The 20,913-nt window shown below is 40.7% G+C and overlaps 1 protein-coding gene across 1 annotated transcript in view; it reads right to left on the reverse strand.

The window, feature by feature from the left end:
• Positions 1–20,913, reverse strand: part of AKT3 (AKT serine/threonine kinase 3) — a 378,228-nt gene that overhangs the window by 56,739 nt on the left and 300,576 nt on the right. The window contains exons 8-9 of the mRNA XM_054979040.1: positions 15,786–15,854; positions 13,109–13,231 (exon numbers count right to left, since the gene is read on the reverse strand). Coding sequence (XP_054835015.1) covers positions 13,109–13,231; positions 15,786–15,854 — 192 coding nt within the window. The remainder of the gene's footprint in view (positions 1–13,108; positions 13,232–15,785; positions 15,855–20,913) is intronic.

The raw sequence follows: 20,913 nt of genomic DNA on the forward strand, positions 1-20,913 counted from the left end.
CACGTCTCCATTTTATTTCAGAACCAGAAAAAATGATAGAGTAAACCCCTAAGGCCCTCTGAGTCCTGCTCTATTGCCTCTATTTTTAGGAGATGGTCTTTGGCTTGAAGAAGGAGGTGATGCTTGGATGGAGAGTGGTATCTGGGATCTTGCACAGGTTTGGAAGGAGTGCTTGAATTTCAAGAAATAACCCCTGGAAACTGTGTCCAAAGCCACTAGTCATGGATGGATAGTTGCCAGACATACACAAATGACAACAGATGGCCATGTATGTCCTAAAAAGCTGAAAGGAGTTGGTATCAGGCTAAGGAGTTTTCTTTCCTCCTTGTCTGGTCTGCAAGAAAGGCTTGTTAGAACTCACAGAGGACTTGGATTGCTGCCTTTTGCTCTTAACTCTGAACAATCTGAAGCTAGTATTGGGTCTGAATCCCAAAAGGGATTATCTTGCCCTTCTTCCTCTGACTTGGCAATGTCTTCTTCTTATCCTCGTCCTCCATTAGGTATTTGTCTGTGGCATCGCTGAAGAGGCCGATCCCTTTGAACTGAACAGTAGCTACCCAAGCCTGGGAGGTGGGATCTACTTCCCAGCTATGTAGTCAGTATTATGTGTGTTGTGACATTTAGAGGCCACTGCCCTGGCCAATAGTTGAATGGCATCAAGGGAGGCATCTGCCAAGAACACCGCTTCCAGGGCAATTCTCTTTAAATCTCCAGCTTTTCAAGAATGTCCCTGTTCCCCAAATTTGAGGTCCAAAGCCTAGAGACAGATTGCTCTGGAAAAAAGAGAGCCCCTTGTGGAATCCCAAAGGACTGCAGAAGAAGTATCAAATTTCTTATGTAGGGCCAAGTCAATCCTCTTCTCACAAGATCCTTGAGGAGTCCTTCTAACTTGGCAGGAATGATGGAGTTAGAAGGCAAATCAGCCACAGGCACATCAGTCACCAGGAGCCTGAATCAACTGGTCTCTTCTGGAACTAGAAAAGAGAAATGGGAAGTAATCTGCTGGTTGGCCTTGGTCTTCGTGGGTGTCGCCCATATCATCTTGATGACTGTAAGAAACAGATGGGAAACGAAGACCAAAAGAAGGAGCCCCTGCATGAGACAACACTCTGGCTGACCCAGCAGTCTATCTGGGTCTGGTTCTTCCGGCTCCTTCTTGGTGTGGAGAACCTTGAGGAGCAATTTACGGAAAGCCTCCTGCAGAAACAGCTGAATTAGCATGGTCATTACCAGAGGTACCTCTTCCTCCCCTCCACCATAGATGAAGAGAAATTGGTCTAAAATTTAAGAATATGGGTCCAGTAAGAAACTATATTTCCTATGTTTTGCAGAGGAAAGGGGAAGTGCATCCAAGGGAAAACCTAGGGCTCTTGGCTGAGGAGGAAAGGCTAATGCATCTGGAATATTGGACATGCCTCTTGCACCTCCCTCCAACATGCCTCTCGCACCTCTCTCCACAGATCTAGAAACTGATCGAGATTGGCTTAATTTCATTTGATCTCTCTGCATTGGATGCCAGTGAGTGCTGTACTAATGGAGGGGCTGATCTCCTTCTGTATTCCCCCTTTAATCCAAGCAAGAAGGTCATTTTCACATAAATCAGCTACTGGCAAGTCTTTAAGTTTTTCCTGGCTAGGAGAGAGGTGTTCTTATTCCCTAGAAGAGGAGGAGGAAGTGCTAAACTGGAAGGAGGAAGGTCCTCTCTCCTCCAAACCCTGTTGTATGACACAATCAGCCAGCCCAGCATGCACTGCCATCTTGCCTCTCTTTCCCACCCTTGCTTTAATGGGAGGGAGAGTGGCTCTCTCACACCAATCTACAGGCCCTTCTCACCTGATCTGGATAGCAACAGCAAGAGGGAAACTCCACCACAGGCTCCCAGGAACATGTGGAAATTAATAAAGCCTTGAACTCTGCCCCTCCATCGCAATTTTGAATGGAACAAGGACAGACTCGCTTGGCCTTTTTGAGGTCATTTCATATAATGGGAAGTGGGGAGGAACACCTCTGCTGTGATTGCCAATGTTCTTCTGCTCCCTAGGAGGGAGCAACAGAGGAAAACCTGTGGCCTGCCTCCCCTCCCAGGGACAGCAAGAACTTGGGAGGACAGGTTCACCTCCAAGGAATGGTCCAATCCCGGCACCTAACAGCAGTTGAAAGAAAACACCCCTCCTAGAGACCCTCAGATGAAGTAGAGAGGGTGGAGGGTTGGAAAAGAAAAGCTGTGGAGAAAAAGGAGTCGCTGTGTTCTTTAATGAGCACCATTAATTGTCACCTATCTGCTAGCTGGACAGAGCAGAAACTGAGAGATTGAAGGAGAAACACCTCTCGCTAGGAGTCATCAAAAAGGTTAATGACCCTGACTGCCTCCAGGAATGAGCTTGCCCCCTCTTGTTGTGAGTGTCCCACCCCAGACCACTGGAAAAACACCCTTGAACATGTACAAAGCACTTTTCACTTATGCCTATCCACTTATCATGAAATCTAGTGACCTATGCCTGTAATCAGCTGCCCACAGGAAACCTATTGCCCTTGCCTGGCTGGTCTGCTAAGCATCTGGAAAACCAACACATGGATATGTATTCTCACCTGAAACATCCTGAAAATCAATACCAATTACCTACATCATCCTCTTATTAAAACGCAGAACTGTATGGAACAAATCAGTGTGCATGTATTTGTATTCACTGCATAAAGGCTTCAGAGCAAATTAAGTCACTATCCTGCTATAAAATTCTGGCTAGCTGACAATTATAGACCACTGTGATGATTGCACATGTGTATTTGATTCATGCTGCCTACTGAATCGAAAGGTAGGATTAGTTAACACCAGTAAGATAAACTAGCCTGTACATATTAATTGCAACAGGAGAGGGCAGAGTCTCTCAGGAAAGTGTTAAGGCTGGTGTGCATCTCCTTCTAAATGAGGAGTATGTATTAGTCACTTTAAAAACTAACCATTTTTCTTCCAACATACATTTTTGTGTCTTAAAGAATAGAATATTTGGGAATATACTACCATGTCCAATAACGGGCAGCCAATACATGACCTATCAACTGACCAGCATCCAAATCCTACTAGAGAAGAACAAGCTGGGGACCTGTCAGGCACAATGGAGGTAAATCCTATCCCTCCACAGTGGCCCCCATTTTCTCTTTCTAGGCTCCCTCCCCATTTTCCACACACACTCTTTTTTTCTTCCATTTTCTATTCTCTTAGCTTTTCCCTACATACTCCATTTTCCTCTCTTTTTTTCTGTTTCCCCTCCCTTTTTTCCAAACTCTCTCTTCCTATCTTTTTCTCTACTCCCTCCCCCCATAACTTGGTCTTCCTCTTCCAACTGCTGCTGTTGCTTTCATTCAACCTTCGCAGAAAATATCCCCTATCTGTGCATGGCCCATTTTGTAGATTTATGATCCACATTTTGGGAGTATTGTTCAGAATTATAAATATTATAATAGGCTTGATTGCATGTGACTGTAGTTCTTCAAGATTAAGACAAACACATTCAAGTTCGTTAGGAAATTCCTTTAAATAATTCCTTAAAATGAAGTTTTCTGCCCTCCTTTCATTCTAAGAACACCTTGTGACCAATGGATGGAAGAAATCTCCATCTTTATCATTTTAATTTCTCAAGTGTTGTTAATACTGTTCAGCTGACCCACAGGATAATGACCAATAAAAGAACCCCCTGGAGAGGAAGAGGATGTAAACATGAACATATGTGGAGAACTCCAAAGTATTGTGGGATGCAGTGCAAAGCACTGAAACCATGAAGAATTACATAGAAGAAATACATTAGTACATATTTATTTCATTTATACCTCAACTTTCTCTCCAATAAGAACCCAGAGCAGATTACATTGTCCTTCTCTATTTTATAGATGACTAGCAAGCCTGAATTATTGATTAGCCAGAAGAAAAGGAAAGATTATTCCATACCCTCTGCAGTGTTGTAATAGTACCATTGTGAATGGGACTCCAAAAATAAAAGATGTTACTACTGTGTAGAGGAGTAAGGGCTGTTCCCAAACTACCCAAGGGTGGATTATCTCTCCTTAACACAATATCTTCAGTAGATGTTTGTCCAGTTTCTCCATTGAGCAAAGGGGATTGGACTAGAAGGCCTACAGGATCCCTGCCAATTCTAGGACTCATACTTAATTAGCATTGTAACTGGAATTTTAATGTAATCTAAATATTAGTTATGATGCTACAGCCTGCATTCAAAGACAGGAGGAACTGGTTGTTTATATAAGGCAAACTAATCATACCATGGCATAATCCAGTATGTGACAGGTAATCCTCCCAGTATGAATTCTACTGGTTTTCCCATCCATCAAAGACCTGGCTGACACAGCCATCCTAATACATATTGTTATTTGCCGCCACCTTCTTAAATCTAGCTTTTTACACACAAACATGCATGTATGTATGTATATGTAGTAAAATAGCTTTACCGACTTCTTAGGTTTGCCCGGATGAGGAATTTCTAGTCATCCAAACTTTAATTATATGAATTCCAGATTTGCAGTGCAGTCCTAAACAGAGTTACACCCTTTTAAGTCCATTGAAGTTAATGAGCTTAGATGGGTGTAACTCTCTTTAAATATTGTGCTGGAATTCTATCATCCACAAAATAGAGTAAAAACTTTTCTAGTGTCACCAAAAGGAGAAAGTAAAGATCTACAGGTTTAGTCATACTGGGTATTCCACCACTTCAAGGCATCTCCCCCTCACCCTGCAATATCCTTCTTCTAATATATTTCCATGCACTTGTCCCTTGTCATTTACATGAGCATAAAGCACATTTCTTAGAGATAAGCTTTGACTGGAAATTATAGATCCAGGGTTTCCTTAAACTCCTTTTAGTTACCTAATAAGCACAGACAAAGTAGAGTGATTCTTGGGGTATACAAAAACAACAAAATCATATAAAAATGAATTTTGGAAAAAAATAGTGTTTACTTAGCACAGTACTGTTTATGAAAATGGAAAAATATTGAGCAAGTAAAAATCTATTTACAGAAACTAAACAAAGGATTAAAGAAACACATTCCTTTTCTACATTAAATCTAAATCTATTCTAAAGTTGAAAATAAGAAAGTATATAAGAATTTAACTACTTCCTCTGATGATTATGACTATGAGACAAATTCAAGCCTCTACTTTCCATTCAGTAGCCCTGCATGGCATCTTTTTTTCCAACTTTTTTCTTTCATAAAAGGCAGATCCCTTCTTTTAGATCTATTCAAACCTCATCCCTCTATCTGGTTGAATTTTCCACGCAGTTCTAGGATTTTATATGCCTGTTATTGTGGTGTGACACTCCCTATATCTCCAGAAGGCTGTTTTTCCCCATTAGCCATCAACATTTTGATGAAATACCTGCTATAGCAGCTGTGCTTTCAGTTAAAATGCATTTTGTAAAACTAGTTTCACATCCTTTGTCTTAACTAGAATTTTAACCTCTGAGCATCAGCACATTCCAGCAATCTCCAATAGACAGCAATCTCTAATGCCCACCAAGGTGAAAAATAATTTTAAAAATCGGCACCAGTGTGATGGCATTATGTCACTTCTGGGAAAACCTGGAAGCAACAACACTCTCCTCTAGGAATTACCAGAAATTTTATGGTATTATCATAGAGATTCCAAGGGTGGAACAATGTCACTTCTGCATTTTCCCCAGAATTGATGTAACGCTGTTGTGCCACCAGCATCCTCCACTGCAGCATTGGCACCCTATATGAGCTACCATTCACGATAATATGTGTTTATGTTTATATGAATAGTATGCACTATCTGAAATTTTGGAGAGGGGACATATAAAGTGAATGCATGAGTGAATGGATAGTAGACAATTGCTACTACTGTTTTTAGATAAATTCTGTTTCAGGCTATCACTGAAATTCAGGTCAACTCAAATTTCAGTCATTGCTTTGGTTCTATCTGGCAAATCACAACCAAAATAGAACTAGATAGAACTAGAATATCTGTCAGCAAGTCCTGTGGGCCAGTGTAAGCCTCATGTGATGTGTGAATTTCTCTACAGTATCTCATGGACTGATGAAATTATGGACAGTGCTGCATGACCTGCTCAAGGCTTATCTATATTTAAAATGAGGCCTAATATATGCTGCAAATTTCACTCCAGAATAGCTGGAATTCACCAAATATAGGTTCAGGAAATTTCATTAGTTTTTGGATATGGAAACACATATAAACCAAACAATTTCCACAGTAGAATCTAGGTGTTAGGCCTTTCTCTAGACTTCTCTTTCTCACCTTTAGAAAAGCTATCTCTAATAAAGAGTCATACAACATAATTTTGCTAGGACAACGGAGAGCCTATGGTAGACAGACTATTTCCAGAGACTATGGCTTTTCTGAGCATTGAGCGTGAGCATTAAGTATGAGCATTAAGAATTGTATCTGTGCAGATTCAAATCCATGTCTACATTTCTTTCTGTGTTTAAAAAAATATTTAACATTGGGCTGATACTTTGCACTCTGATACATGGGCAGAATTTTCTGATCCAGGTAGATGCTGCAGGAAAAGGTTTGTCATTATGCAAATGATACCTTTTCCTCTAGTTGCTATATCCAAACCTAGACAAACTATGGGGAAATTAACATGCACATGTATCTGGAGAGGTCATATACTGTTATATTGTCTACTCCAAATACCTTTTTAAAATGCTGGCATAGTCAAAGGTTTCACTATACTATATTGTCCTCAGACAGATCCCAAATCCGCCCTGAGCCCTTCGTGGGGAGGGCAGAATAGAAATCTAAATAAATAAATAAATATGTTTCTATCAGCACAGTTATACATTTATGTGTGGATAAATTTTAGTTATGGAAATAGTTGGGCAACTGATTCCAACTCAGTAGATCATGCTTCTGCTATGCAGAAAAATGTATGGAAAACATCAACCTCTTCATTTAGTTTCCATGTAGACAATTTGCTTAAATGTCAACGTATAATTTGCCCTGTAGTGCAGAGATAAGAATTCCTTTCTGAATAAAATCCTTTTATGGACACTTCACTGTACATCAAAATTGTACCTCATACTTTCCAACCTTGTCAAGACTTGCAATAATGCTTTATCAATAGTAAAATATTATCTACTCTGTTACAATGTGCCCATGATATTGATAGAAAAGATGAGCAGATATACTGTGCTATGGTATTTTCTGTGGTAACGTCCATCTTATGGAACAGCCTACCTGAACAGGTCAAGAAACCTCCCAACCTCCTGGCTTTCCACAAACTATGCAAAACTGAATTATTCAGTTTTACTCATATGGGACGACTTTATAGTAAGGAAGTGGTCTCAAGGAGATGCATTGGAAAGGGGGTGGGAACTGCAGACTTTACTGCTGCATACTGTCTGTTGCTGTAACCTGTAAGTATGACCCTACTGGGTAGTTTCTGTGTTGTTTAATATGTCAGGCTTAGAATTGCTTGTGCTCTGTTTCAGCATTTCTTCGGCTCTGTATTGTGTTTCTGCTGGTTTTAAATCTTTGTAAATTTGTGTTTATATACTCTATTACACTGGTTATTGAAATATCTTTAAAACTATGCTGACTCAGAGTGTAATCTGCCTTGAGTCTCAGTGAGAAAGGCAGACTATAAATACCACCAACCAACCAACCAAACAAACAAAACAGCAGGATCTGAGTCCACTGGCACTTAGAGACCAACAAGATTTACAGAGTGTAAGCTTTTGAGAGTCAGAGCTCCCTTCTACAGTCACTGTTTGTAGACCAATTACTGCAGACCAACACAGCTGCCCACCTAAACTAACTAAATAAATTCTACTAGATAATAAGAAAAAGATGTTCCATGTTCTGCACATCACTGACAGTGAGATTCTGATGTGTATTGCCAGGCTTCCTGCATGTACATCAGTGCAACTGCAAACTTGAAACTTGAAACATTCCTTTCAATATCTAAAAATGTATGATACACTTAAAGAAAACAATTGAGGTCTCCTAATATCAAATAATACCATTTTAATACTTCCATTATATTCTTGGCTGTATTATGAATTGTAGAAGGGAGGAAACCAAGTTCTGCCAATTAAAAAGACTATAGACGTCATTGTCCTTGCCAGTCTATGAATAACGATTCTTGTGAAGCTCTGCCAACTAAGCTTCAATACTCAACAATATTTGGAAAGGAATATCAGTGTAGAAGGATGGGCAAAACTCACAAATGAATTCCATGTCAATATCTGCATACCTTGTTTAAATGCCAGATTTCCACAGGATTCCTTTCTCTACCTAATTTTGGCAGCAGCAACTGGGCCTTGTTAGGATTGGATCAAGTCTGTAGCATCCCACCAAGTCAGAGTGTCTCATGAGGATAGTTCACCACCACGAGAGAATGGGAGGCTTACTGGGCCAGCACACATCCAGTGCCTCCCATAAAAGGCCCTAAGGCTGATCAGCAAGGAAAGCCCTAAGAGAGAGTTAGATGAGAGTTAGAGGCCAACAGTAAAATAGAACCCCCTCTCCCCTCTGCATATTCTGAGGCCAAGAAAAGGCCTTGCAAAGTATGGTGTCAGAGGGTGTATTTGACCTGGCTCTAGATCCAGAGGCTCTTTCAACTCTTAGTGGAATGAGAGAAAGAAGGGGCTCTTTGCTATCTGACCCACCCAATTGATTTATGCAAATCATCTCCCATGTTCCCCAAAATTGTGCTTAAGGCAGGATTTAATGGCAATCCTATAACATATTCTTGTCTAGGCTATGTAAACTCTGCTCATATTAGCTGATAACTGGTTAGTGAATCCCCTCAGTAATCTTCGTCTGTGTTTAAATAGTACAAGCAGACTTGTACCATATCAAAACTCTTTTAACCCCCTTAAGATGCCAAACATATTTGAATTGTGTCATATATGAAGATTCTGATAGCTCTTTCTTCCTTCCTCAGACAGATTTGATACAAGGGAGAGTGTAAAAATACTTATGCTATCAGAAATATTTACTTATTTTCACTATCAAAGAAAATAGCAGTCTGTGGGTTTTTGGAGGGTACAGGTGTGGGGGGTTTAAGAGTGCAAGCCAAAGCAGAGTTACCTGATTTTAAGCCCACTGACATCAATGGACTAAGTGGAGTGCAACTCTCTTTAAGACTGCATTGTACATTGGGGAAATGGTGCTTTCCCAGTGCCTCAGTGCCAGTCAAATTCAGGGTTCCATCCTCCAGTTGCTTTATTAATAAATGTGAAAAGACAGGCGATACAATTATGGTTCTCCAGGGTGTTCTCTCATTTTGCCCTCCAAGTCTAGAACTGACTTCTGATAGCACTGAAAATATCCCTTAAACTGAACGGTCCATGCTGCAACACATTCCGCTTTACGTCAACTGTGTTAATTCATCTGCAGTCTGGGATTCACACTAAGTTCCCTTCTGAAAATCCTGATATTGTTCAATTTGGAGTTACTGGGTTAGACACCAAAGATCCACTGTACTAGCAGAAGTGCTTTTCTTCACAGCAGAAAGATGCTTCCCCTGATGCAACAGACTCTTGTGATGACAGAAGAGCCTGTCATCAGGCTCTTTCCTCTGGTGGAAGGTTTTTTCCACCAGAGGAAAGCACCTCCACTTGTGCAAAAGATCTATGAAATGCAACCTCGGCTTGGCTCCACAGGAAAGTTTCCATTGTCAGAAAGAATTTCTATCTACAGATTACATTTTCATTGCCTCCCTTCCCACTGCACTCCAAAATGCCATGGAACAACATAAAGGGGGAGTCAAAGGTCTGCCATGGGAGGGGAAATCAGCAAAAATCACCCCTCTGCTTGTGCATGTGGAAATTATCCACTGAATCCAACTCCCTAGTTAGAGATTGACTTTGTATTAGAAAATTCCAAGCAAGAACTTAATTGTCAGTTCCTGAAAAGTTTCTAAAACTAAGGTCTAATTGCTGCAAAAAACAGAGGAGGATTAGGTAAACTTTTTTCTGGATTTTACCACTTGAGGTGAGATTTGATACTATTAAATCCTCCTGCATATAAAAAAATGAAATCCCTACACATGGGGAGAAAAACAGATGTCAGGAAGCAGGGTTTTAGCTTAGCTTTCCTCCTGATATGCTAATTTTCTATGTGGCAATAGGTTTTTTTATGTGGAAAAATCTCTCTACATAAACTCCACCTGCATACTGAAGTAACAGACTGCCAGAAAAAAAGTTTATCTCCTCACATATAGCAGCTGTGCCATCACAGGAACCCAGTTATACTTGATTGTCTTCAGACTCAAACTTTATTTATTTTGTGTGATTTATAACTACCTTTATATAAACATATTCAAGGCATTTTATACCTTTTTAAATGCCAAAACAGTTACAAGTAATATACCCCCCAAAACATTGTTGCAGCAGCATGACACTTCATTATGTGAGCCGCCCTGAGCCCTTTCGTGGGGAGGGTGGGATATAAGTCAAATAAAACAAACAAATAAATAATAAATTAAGTCATCAATTAAAATCAGATTCACAGCTATTAATTAAAATGATTAAATATACCAGCAGAATCAGAACCCATTTCAGATAAGCAGATAAACGTCATAAATAAAACCAGTGATGGCACTCTTCTTAATAGCAGTAAGTGACTCAGCAAGAGGAGATCCATGACATTGGAATCACATGAAAAGTTTTGCCTCTAATAGCTATGGTATCTTCCTGTGAAGGAATTCAGAGTATGGCTGTATTAGATAATCTTAAATCTTAGATCCAGGAGTTAGCCGTGTAAGTCTGTAGTTGCAAAATAGTAAGGAGTCCAGTAGCACCTTCGAATTTATTGTAGCATGATAAAGAGAGCTACGGTTCTCGAAAGCTTAAGCTACAATAAATCAATATACTTGTTAGTGTCAGACTAGGATACAAGAAATCCAGGTTTGAATCTACACTCTGCCATAGACACTGGGTGAGCTTGGGCCTGTTGCACACTCTCTTAACAGGGGTTGTTGTGAAGATAAAATGGAGGAGAGATTGATTTACTTAATTTCTCCCTACCTTTCTCCTCCAAGTTCCTTATACTTTGGGGAGAAAAGCAGGTTATTACAAATTAAGGAAATCAGTAAAATTGCTGGATAGGTGTTACATACTTCCTCTAGCTCACATCTGACAAAAGACAAGCAGCAGAATATTAGACTAACTGATGTCTCTGAACTGTCTTTAGGAGAAACCCCACATAGAGTACATTACAATAGTCTAATCTGGAAGTGCTCAAGACATGCCAAAGAGTAGACAGATCTCTCTGTTTCAGTAGTGGGTGAAGCTGGCACATCAGGCAGGGATGAAAAAGGTTACCCTGCCTATAAATACCACCAGATAATAGAGAAGCAGAACTGTCCCCCACAGCACCATTAACTCTGAACCTGCTCTTTCAAAGAGTTCAACAGGAGCCCAGCATTTATTTCAGCATGAGTTTTTGTGAATCAGTGCAGAGCTCACTTCTTCAGTTGCACAGAAGTGCACATCCATTAGTTTGGTAAAATGTCCAGAAGAATGTTAAAAAGAGAAGCTGGTGTAAGATAATAACCAAACAAAAACCAATTCTTCTAGAGCAGTGTGAAACACTCTCAAGGAACAACAGCAGAGCAGAATAAACATCACATCTAATGCAGGATGAAATGAGATGCTGGAAAGACTTAACTGGAAAGGAGTGATTATTAACACCTATAGTCCCTTGTGAATGAATTCTAATTTAGCACTCTCACATTAGATTCTACCGGTGAAAAGTTCTTTGAACTTTTTATTTATTTATGTCATTTATAGTCCACTTTTCTTACTGAGACTCAAGGTGGATTACGTAGTGTGAGATTAGTACAGTCAACATTAAGGACATTTCAGTAGAAAATGTCATAGGCTATATAAATGCAAATTTACAAAAACGTAACATCAGCGAAATCCAATATAGAGTTGAAGAAATATTGAAACAGAGCATAAGCAATTCTAAGACTGACTTTAAACAATATAGAACTACCCAGTAAGATCATACTTAAAGTAACAGACAGTATACAACAACAACAACAACAATAATAATAATAATAGCAACAACAACATTCGATTTATTTACTGCTTTTCAGGTCAATTTAACACCCACTCAGAGTGGTTTACAAAGTGTGTTATTATTATCACATAGCACATAGTAGTAAAGTCCATGGTCTCTCTCTCTTTAGCAAAACATCTCTTCGAGACCACCTCCTTACAGTACAGGTCTCCTATCTGAATAAAAAAGCCCTTTTGAATAATTCAGTTTTGCATCATTTGCAGAAAGCCAGGAGAATGGGGGCTCTCCTGACCTCCTGAGGTCAGCTGTTCCATAGGGTGGGGGCCACCACAGGGAATGCATGTGTATGGGCAGCTGTTGATCTTGCTCATGTGCAGAGTGGCAACTGCAGGAGACCCTGTTCAGATGAGCGAAGCTGCTGTGGAACATATGGAAAGAGGTGGCCCTGTAGGTTTGCTGCTGGACCAAGGCTGTGAAGAGCTTACTCCCATTCTGCAGTCACTCCATAGGTGTGTTAAAACATCCCCTAACTGTTTTCTGAACATTTGTAATTTTTAATGTCAGATTAGTGTTCTGTGCAAAAGAATAAATAAATCTTCTTGAATAATGACAGAAAACTGACATTTTCTAGTATATCACTGCTGTGTGACTCCTGAATAGAAAGACTGAACAGAGTAGACTAACATGTTCCTGAATGAAATAAAGACAATGTAAAGCAAAATACTTCCCTCTTGCCATTAAACATATACACGTCTAACCTCCTATTTTCATGCCCTTCACAGCTTATGGAGCTTGGTAATAACTGTAATATTTTTGTTCTGTGCTTTTAGATTTTTTAATGAAGCAAGTTTTAATGTAATTTATGAATCTCCTTTTACTGGTGCTTTTTTCAGAAACTATTTAACAAATGGCTGGGTCCAGAAATTACTGTATGTAACTGAATGTTCAGTATTTTGTTGGGTTTCAAAAGCATATATTCCTTCTCTACTTTTCTCAAAACAGAATAACTTTATAATTACTTTGTATTTGTCCCAATAGTCTCTCAAAACCAAAATTTTGATTACTTCTTTTTTTTACCTTGAGATCACGATACACAATCTTTCCAGAATGCAGATAGTCCAAAGCAGAAACAATTTCTGCACCATAGAAACGTGTGCGATCCTCAGAGAACACCCGCTCTCTCGACAAATGGAAAAACAGCTGCAGGGTAAACAGCAGGGACAGGATTGCAATAATTACTGATTTAGTGGGGGAAATTAACACAAACATAAAACACCTCTCATCACCATATTGTGATGATAGATAGTGTACTCTCAGTGGACACTCAGCACTCTTAGACAGCAGCTGGCTTATCTTTTCCAGGTTTCCAAGGGGAAAAAACGAGCTGTTAAATCAGCGTTTTAATCAATATACCAATCTTGTTTAAGGCATTCTGCTTGCTACCCATTTAACCTTCAGTTACCAGAGGAAAAAAATGCATCATCATCATTCTGTACTTTCCCCCCCTACATTCCTCCCCTCCATTTTCAAAAATTATTTTTTGCAATAAAACTACTAGATTTTGTTATTGTGTGCCTTTTGTGTGTGATTCTAATTACAGATGTGGAGAACTACTTTACTACTAAGTGAAAGTTCCCTTTGGATATGCAGAAATTGTCTTTCACGTGAAGAATGTTGCATTGTGCAGAAAGCCAACATAGTGAAAAATACGGTCTATTTCTGGCTGGCAATAGACAGAGTTCTTTCTCCATCCTTCTCTTAAACAATGTTAATAATAACCTGTCTTTTAAACCAAGGACTGCATGTGATTACTTTCTCCACCTGAACTTCCCCTACAATTTCCCTTCCGTGCATATATTTTGCCTGATATCAGGAATTAGTTATTTTACTACCGAAGTGTCAACCCTTGTACATCAGCAGCAACATCCAGCCAAGTCCAGATATATGATTCTTTGTATTAGAATTCATCTGAAATATGTGTATGCTGTTCTTAAAAGTTATCAGAATAGTACTATCTTCTATTACAACTGAGTTTTTAATAATATATAGTTAACAATAAACCCTGGCCATTCCTCTGCCACTTGATGGACACCTTAATCTTGATTTTTCAGATCAAATTACTACCATACAAGTTTTTTTGCAAACATATTTTTACCGCAGTACAGTTGTATACACACTTAGAATTTTGTCAAAAATTAAACAGACTGCTTTATTAGACTTGTTTATGCACAGTAAAGTTTATTAGGATTATCATAGTAATTTTTTCTTCAGTATATATATTTTGGCTTTTGCGTGACATGTCACCAAATCTGCTCATAATTACTGTGCTGGTGTAACAATTCTGGTTTTCTCATGACCTATGAGGCATCAACATTTGCACTGGCACTTACATTTACCAGGGTTAGTTTCGACTAGGCTTTGCAAAACAACTTCATTATCTTGTAGCAAACCAAAAGGAATTGTATGCATGAAAATAACCATCAGACATTGCAAGTGACCCTGTGACTTAATCCCCAACTCAAGGAATACCCCCCCCCACTCACACACACACATACACACAAAGCAGCAGACACTTGTAAAGAATTTCTTTTTCTGGAAGTTACATTTTCTTTGCAACTACATTAATAATTGTTTTAATTAATGTGTGTATATAATTGTGCATGAGTAATTGCATAATAGTATATATGCACTATAACAGAAACAATTAACAATGACTGTTACTAACTTTAATCTTGATTCTGAGAAAAAAAAAGTTTAAGCCAAAAATGGCAATACAACAGCCTAACAGAATTAATTAAAATAAAAAGTTAAACAAAATAAAATTATTGAAATTAACCAAAATGGTATTTTTCACTTCCATCTGCAGTATTCAGTTGCCTAATATTTAGAGACCTATAGTGCAATCTATTATACTCTTCAAAGTTCCCTTTCTATGGACTTAAAAAGGTGTTGTAGGACTGCATTATTCACCAAGAAGGTGAAGGGCTAGATCAAAAAAGAGAGGTTTGTTGTAACTACTTTTTTGCTACTCAATAAGAGCGCAATATAAAACTGAAAACAGAGAGAGAGAAAACTCAAAACTAGAGCCCATCTCATATGCATACTGGTGGATGCATGCATCCATGTCAGTAGCACAGCTTTCAATAGGCAGAAGTTTGATGAGAGGGGAAGAAGTTTGACAGTAATGATTTCTAAGTATGGAGGAGTGCTCAAGGGTAGACTGGATATGTCAAGGAAGTGGAATGTACCCCGAGAGACTAATATTATGGCTTTAATTTTAACAAAATGGTACCAGGGCCAAACTACACTTGAAACTAGATTTCTAATCAGAACATAAGAAATGTAATTTGGCCTTATGAAGAAGCTGGCGGGAGAGGTGCATAGTACAGATTGAGGTTGCAGTACTTTGGAACACTTGGTTTAACTGAAATTAAGACTAAGTATGTGTGAATGGAATGAATTTATATTCCTGTGTTGTTTATCACCACCTCCACTTTCCTGTCCTCCCTTTGTTATTTCGCTTATAACAAATTTTAAACGGTAAATTCCTCAAGTCAGGGACCTTATCTTCTTGTTTCTCTTTTGTTTCTGCTCCTGATCCACATGGCACTCCCCTAGCTGGAGTTCTAATGACAAATCACACGTAGTTTGGCTCTGGATGGTGGAAAATACAACCCCTATAAAGATAATTCAATATTTGGGGGTGGGGGTTAAGACAGCAACAGTTCCACTGATTTCTCATTGTCTGACTTACCTCTCCTCCATTAACATACTCCATTACAAAGCACAAACGGTCCTTGGTCTGGAAGGAATATTTCAAAGACTAAATGAACAACAACAAAAAAAAACTGCAGTTATGGTATAACACATTTTTGATTAATTAGAACACCAATTATACGCTCAATTATAATGAAAACAATTCAACCAGAATGCAAACCAACATGGTATTTTAGCATGTGCATAGTATGTAAGTTACACCGAATGCCCAAAATTTGGTGACAGTTGACCTATCGTTATTAGCAATCCCAGAGAAACGGTGTAAATGTTTGTAAGTTAGAGATATACTAGCTTATGCTAGCAATCATATAAATGGTTTGTTATCATTTGTTGCTATATGTGTAAAATGTGGGTCAATACACATCTATTTCCAGACATGTACAGAATTAATTTATGTTTTTAGCGAGCTCTAAATTATGTTCCTGAGTATAATTTGTGGATACTTGTATCTTGTGCATTACTGAAGTCTCATCAAACAGCAGTGACCAAAACATGTATCATGAATGAGAGGGCCATTACAGTTTCTACCTTCTTCTTAAATAAACCTGTCACATTTTATGAGGTTGATAAGAGCTGATGTCCTCCATCTGTTTAGTCCAGTACCATCATGTGAACATTAACACTGGTAATTGGCAAGCCTTCAGAACATAGCTTCTCATGCAAATATCTTAGGGCCAAAAATGCCCTGGATTCTGGCAAGAGTTGAGTCTACCACAGAAACTGAAAATGACAAAGCAAATTAGCATGGTTCAGATTACTTTCTGATTGCATTTTTAAAACTATAAAACAATGTATATATTCTGCTTAAGTTGTTAGAATTGTTAAAATATTGGCTGGCATGTAATTGAGTATATCAATCAATATATCTAATTCCCAACATAGCCAAAATGGCGGATGCTTAAATCTGGAGATATGTGCCATGAACAGACAAGGTAAACCCTTCTACGTGTGAGAAAAGCCTCAGGTTTGCAAAATAATCTAAAATCTGAGGGGGGGGGATACTTTCCTCACCCCCATAATAGAAGCAATGCCTGTAGCTTTAGGAAAAAATGCTATCTGTGGCCAATACTAATCAACTACAACAGTATTGTCAGTTGAAGACTTGGCTTCTATTATTAAAAGGGAGATGGAGGTATCAGGGCCCTTTCCAGAGCTGCTTTGGCTATGAGGGAGGGTTCACTGGAGCCAGGCCAACTAGCAACCACAAGGAGACTTGCTACCATACAATTTGCCAGGACTGCTACTGTTTGCTGCTGTTCAACAGTAGCCCCTCCCTCCAATCCAGTGTAGCATAGTGGTTAGACTTTTAGGCTGAGATCTGGGAGACCCAGGTTCAAATCACCACTCTGCTGTGGAAGCTTGCTGGGTGACCTTCAGCCAGTTACACTTTGTCAGCCTAACCTACCTCACAGGGTGTTGTGAGGATAAAATGGAGAAGAGAAAAATGATGTAGCCTGTTTTGGATTCCCATTGTAGAAAACAGTGGGGTATAAATGAAGTGAATAAACAATAAATTTAGCTGAAGATTGGGAACAGATAAAGGAGGGGTTTTGGTGGCTTTCAGGGAAGGGAAACAGGAAATAGTGTGAGTGGAGAAAATGAGATGCCCTCTGTAAGTCCTTGCAGGTCTCCCACGGGTTATCATCTATTATTTACATGGTGGGTGTGTAGAAAAAAGAGAAGGCGGTAAGGAAAGGTAAGGTTATGTGGGGGAGGGGGAGAGGAAGAGAAAATAGCATAGAGAAGGGGACACAGGAGAAATGAGATGCCCCCATGCAAATCCTTGTAGGTTCTCCATTGTGCAACAAGGCCTGGTCTGAGAACTGCCACTGCACAACTGGAGCATAGTTTTTTCCAGGTAGATGCTGCCAGGGGGATGGAAGAAGGGAAAGACAGGAGGACACGTAAAGGTAGGTTGGCTGGTGGGTAGGAAAGAGGAAAAAGAAGCAAGAAAAGAGGGGTTTTGGTGGCTTTCAGGGAAGGGAAACAGGAAATAGTGTGAGTGGGGAAAATGAGATGCCCTCTCTAAGTCCTTGCAGGTCTCCCACGGGTTATCATCTATTATTTACATGGAGAGTTTATACAGCATGTACAGTCTCTTTTAGGCAGGTGAAAAACTGGTAATTCATTGGAAGTGATACAATTTTTAGCAGGTATAAGCACTGTAAATAAAGTTCTCATTTTTACAAAAACTAGAAGTGTAACTGGGAAAACTTTTATCTAAGCCTCATTCTCCTTAGCATAATTTCTGGTGAGTAGCCATGTTGGTCTGCAGTCAAAGAGCACGAACTGGGTACAACAACAACAACAATAACATTCGATTTATATACCGCCCTTCAGGACAACTTAATGTCCACTCAGTGCGGTTTACAAAATATGTTATTATTATCCGTGCAACAAAACACCCTTTGAGGTGGGTGGGGCTGAGACAGCACCAGAGAACTGTGACTAGCCCAAGGTCACCCAGCTGGCTTCGAGTGAAGGAGTGGAAAATCAAACCTGGCTCTCCAGATTAGAGTCCCGTGCTCTTAACCACTACACCAAACTGGCACTAACACTTTAAAGAAATCTAGTTGGTCTTTAAGGTGCTATTGCACTTATTATCATAGCTCCTGAGGCAGGTTCCAATCTGTGGAACCAGAGACCAGCAAACCACAGACCAGAGCAAAAATCTGTAGTTGGAAAATTTAAAAGAAGCAATGTTATACAACAAATAATAACCAAATCAATCAGAGGCCCAGAAAACGAAGAATATTTTGTCTGGCATCTAATACTCCGTGAGCTTGGTGCAAGGCAAATTTATTTGAGAAGTGATTACCATAACCAACAATATAGAAGGCCCTGTTTTTGTGCTCACCTCCAAAGATGAGGGCAAACATAAGCAGGGCTGGTGAAGCAGATCTTAATTGGCAAGAAGGTTCAAATTTGTAATCCACCTTGACTCTCAACAAGAAAGGCAGATTATAAATGAATTAAACCAATAAATTAAGTAAATGGTTATTTAAGTTTCTGTCATACAATAGCTGCTGCTTCTACGGAACCAAGTTGCTGCATATTGCATTCCTGCAATTCTAGTTCATAGAATCATAAAGTTGGAAGGGGCCATACAGACCATCTAGTCCAACCCCCTGCCCAGTGCAGGATCAGCCTAAAGCATCTCTGACAAGTATTCATCCAGCCTCTTCTTGAAAACTGCCAGTGAGGGGGAGCTCACCACCTCCCTAGGCAGGTGTTAAACTCTGAACAGCTTGCCACACTTGCCATTTTAATTTTTTTTTTAAACGACTGATATTACACCATTACACTATATACCATGACACCAGGGATACTGCCCAATGAATCCTACTATATAAAAGGCTAAGCGTATTCAAGACAACTCACTTCTTACCCTGGTGCGCCTCCAGAGGGCGCTGCTGTGGAGGGAAGCCCAGACGAGGCAGACAGAACTCCAGAGAGTGCACCACAGTGGGAAGCCCCGGCAAGGATCAAGTGTGGAGCAGGCAACAGTGCCTGCTCCCCGCCTACACCAAGCTCGGATGAGGAGCGGAGAAGGTGGCAATGCCCGCCCCCGCCTTCACCCAGCTGGGATCAGCCGCAGAGCAGCTGGCAATGCCTGCCTCCTGACTTCACCCAGCTGGTATTAGGAATGGAGCAGCTCGCAATGCCAGCTCCCTTCACCTGGCCAGGATCAGCCATGGAGCAGGAGGAAATGCCTACGCACCCTTTCACCCAGCTGGGATCAGAAGTGGAGCAGATGGCAATGCCCAACCCCCTTCACCCAGCTGGGATCAGGTGAGGATCAGGTGTCAATGCCCACCCCCTTCACCTGGCTGGGATCAGGAGCAGAGTATGAGGCAATGCCCATCTCCCTTCACCCAGGTTGGATCAGTCGCAGAGCAGGAGGTAATGCCCACCCCAACTTCACCTGATACGGATCAGGAGTGGAGCAGGTGGCAATGCCAGCCCCCCTTCACCCGGCCAGAATCAGGTAAGGAGAAGGTGACAATGCCCGCTCCCTTCACCCAGCCAGGATCAGGAGCGGAGCAGGAGGCAATGCCTAACCCCCAATCAACCTGCCGGAATCAGGCACGGAGTAGGCAGCAATCCCCTCACTTCACTCCGCTGGAATCAGGAGCGGAGCAGGTGGCAATGCCCTCCCCCGCTTCACCCAGCCAGGATCAGGCGCAGAACAGGCAGCAAGGCCCGCCCCTTCACCCGGCCGGGATCAGGAGTAGAGCAGGTGGCAATGTCCGTCCCCCCTTCACCCAGCTGGGATCAGGTGTGGAGCAGGAAGCTATGCCCACCCCTCATTTACCCGGCCGGGAACAGGTGCAGATCAGGTGTCAATGCCCACCCATCTTTCAATCAGCCAGGATAAGGTGCAGAGGAGGTGGCTATGCCCCCCCCACACCTTTATCTGGCCAGGATCAGTGATGTAGGAGGAGAGAGTGCTTGCCTGCCCACCCTCCCCTTTCTAGAGCCCACTGTATTTTTTCCCACAACAGGCTTTGTTGCTAGTTTGCAATCATCTGCTCAAACTGAAAAATTCATGGAAGTATATTTCCATGGACAATCGCAAACAGAAAGGGAAACAGATTAATGATTGTAAGGAGCAGACACTGAAGGCACATGGGCTGCTGTGGTGGTGGCACCCATATGCAGACATAATGGCAGCATTGGTCAGATCCCTGTCTGCTCAACCACAGAAAGAAAAAGATAGTATGTCTTTTTCACAAGTTGCAGACCACATAGCAAGCACTCCAGAGTCTATAGCAACCCCAGTAACATTCATCAATCATGTAGCAGTGCCTGATGACATTCTTCTGCGTGGCACATACAGACGCAGCCAGTCACCTCCTGTCTATGTAGCCACTGCCCCTCGATACCATGCCTCCCTCCATGGAGCACCAGTCGACAGAAAGGAAAAGACCCAGTGACAGCATAGTCCCAACAAAAGGCACCTAGCCTGAATGTCCCCCCACCAGCACAGACAGAAAGATCACCCACACAGCAAACAGTACACACACCTGTCCCCAGGCAAGGGTCTCACTAGCAGCAATCATCCCTGCTCCAAGCCACACAAACCCTTCCCCTAAAAAAGAAAA

This window comes from Eublepharis macularius, chromosome 1 (assembly GCF_028583425.1).
Source record: "Eublepharis macularius isolate TG4126 chromosome 1, MPM_Emac_v1.0, whole genome shotgun sequence".
NCBI lineage: Eukaryota > Metazoa > Chordata > Lepidosauria > Squamata > Eublepharidae > Eublepharis > Eublepharis macularius.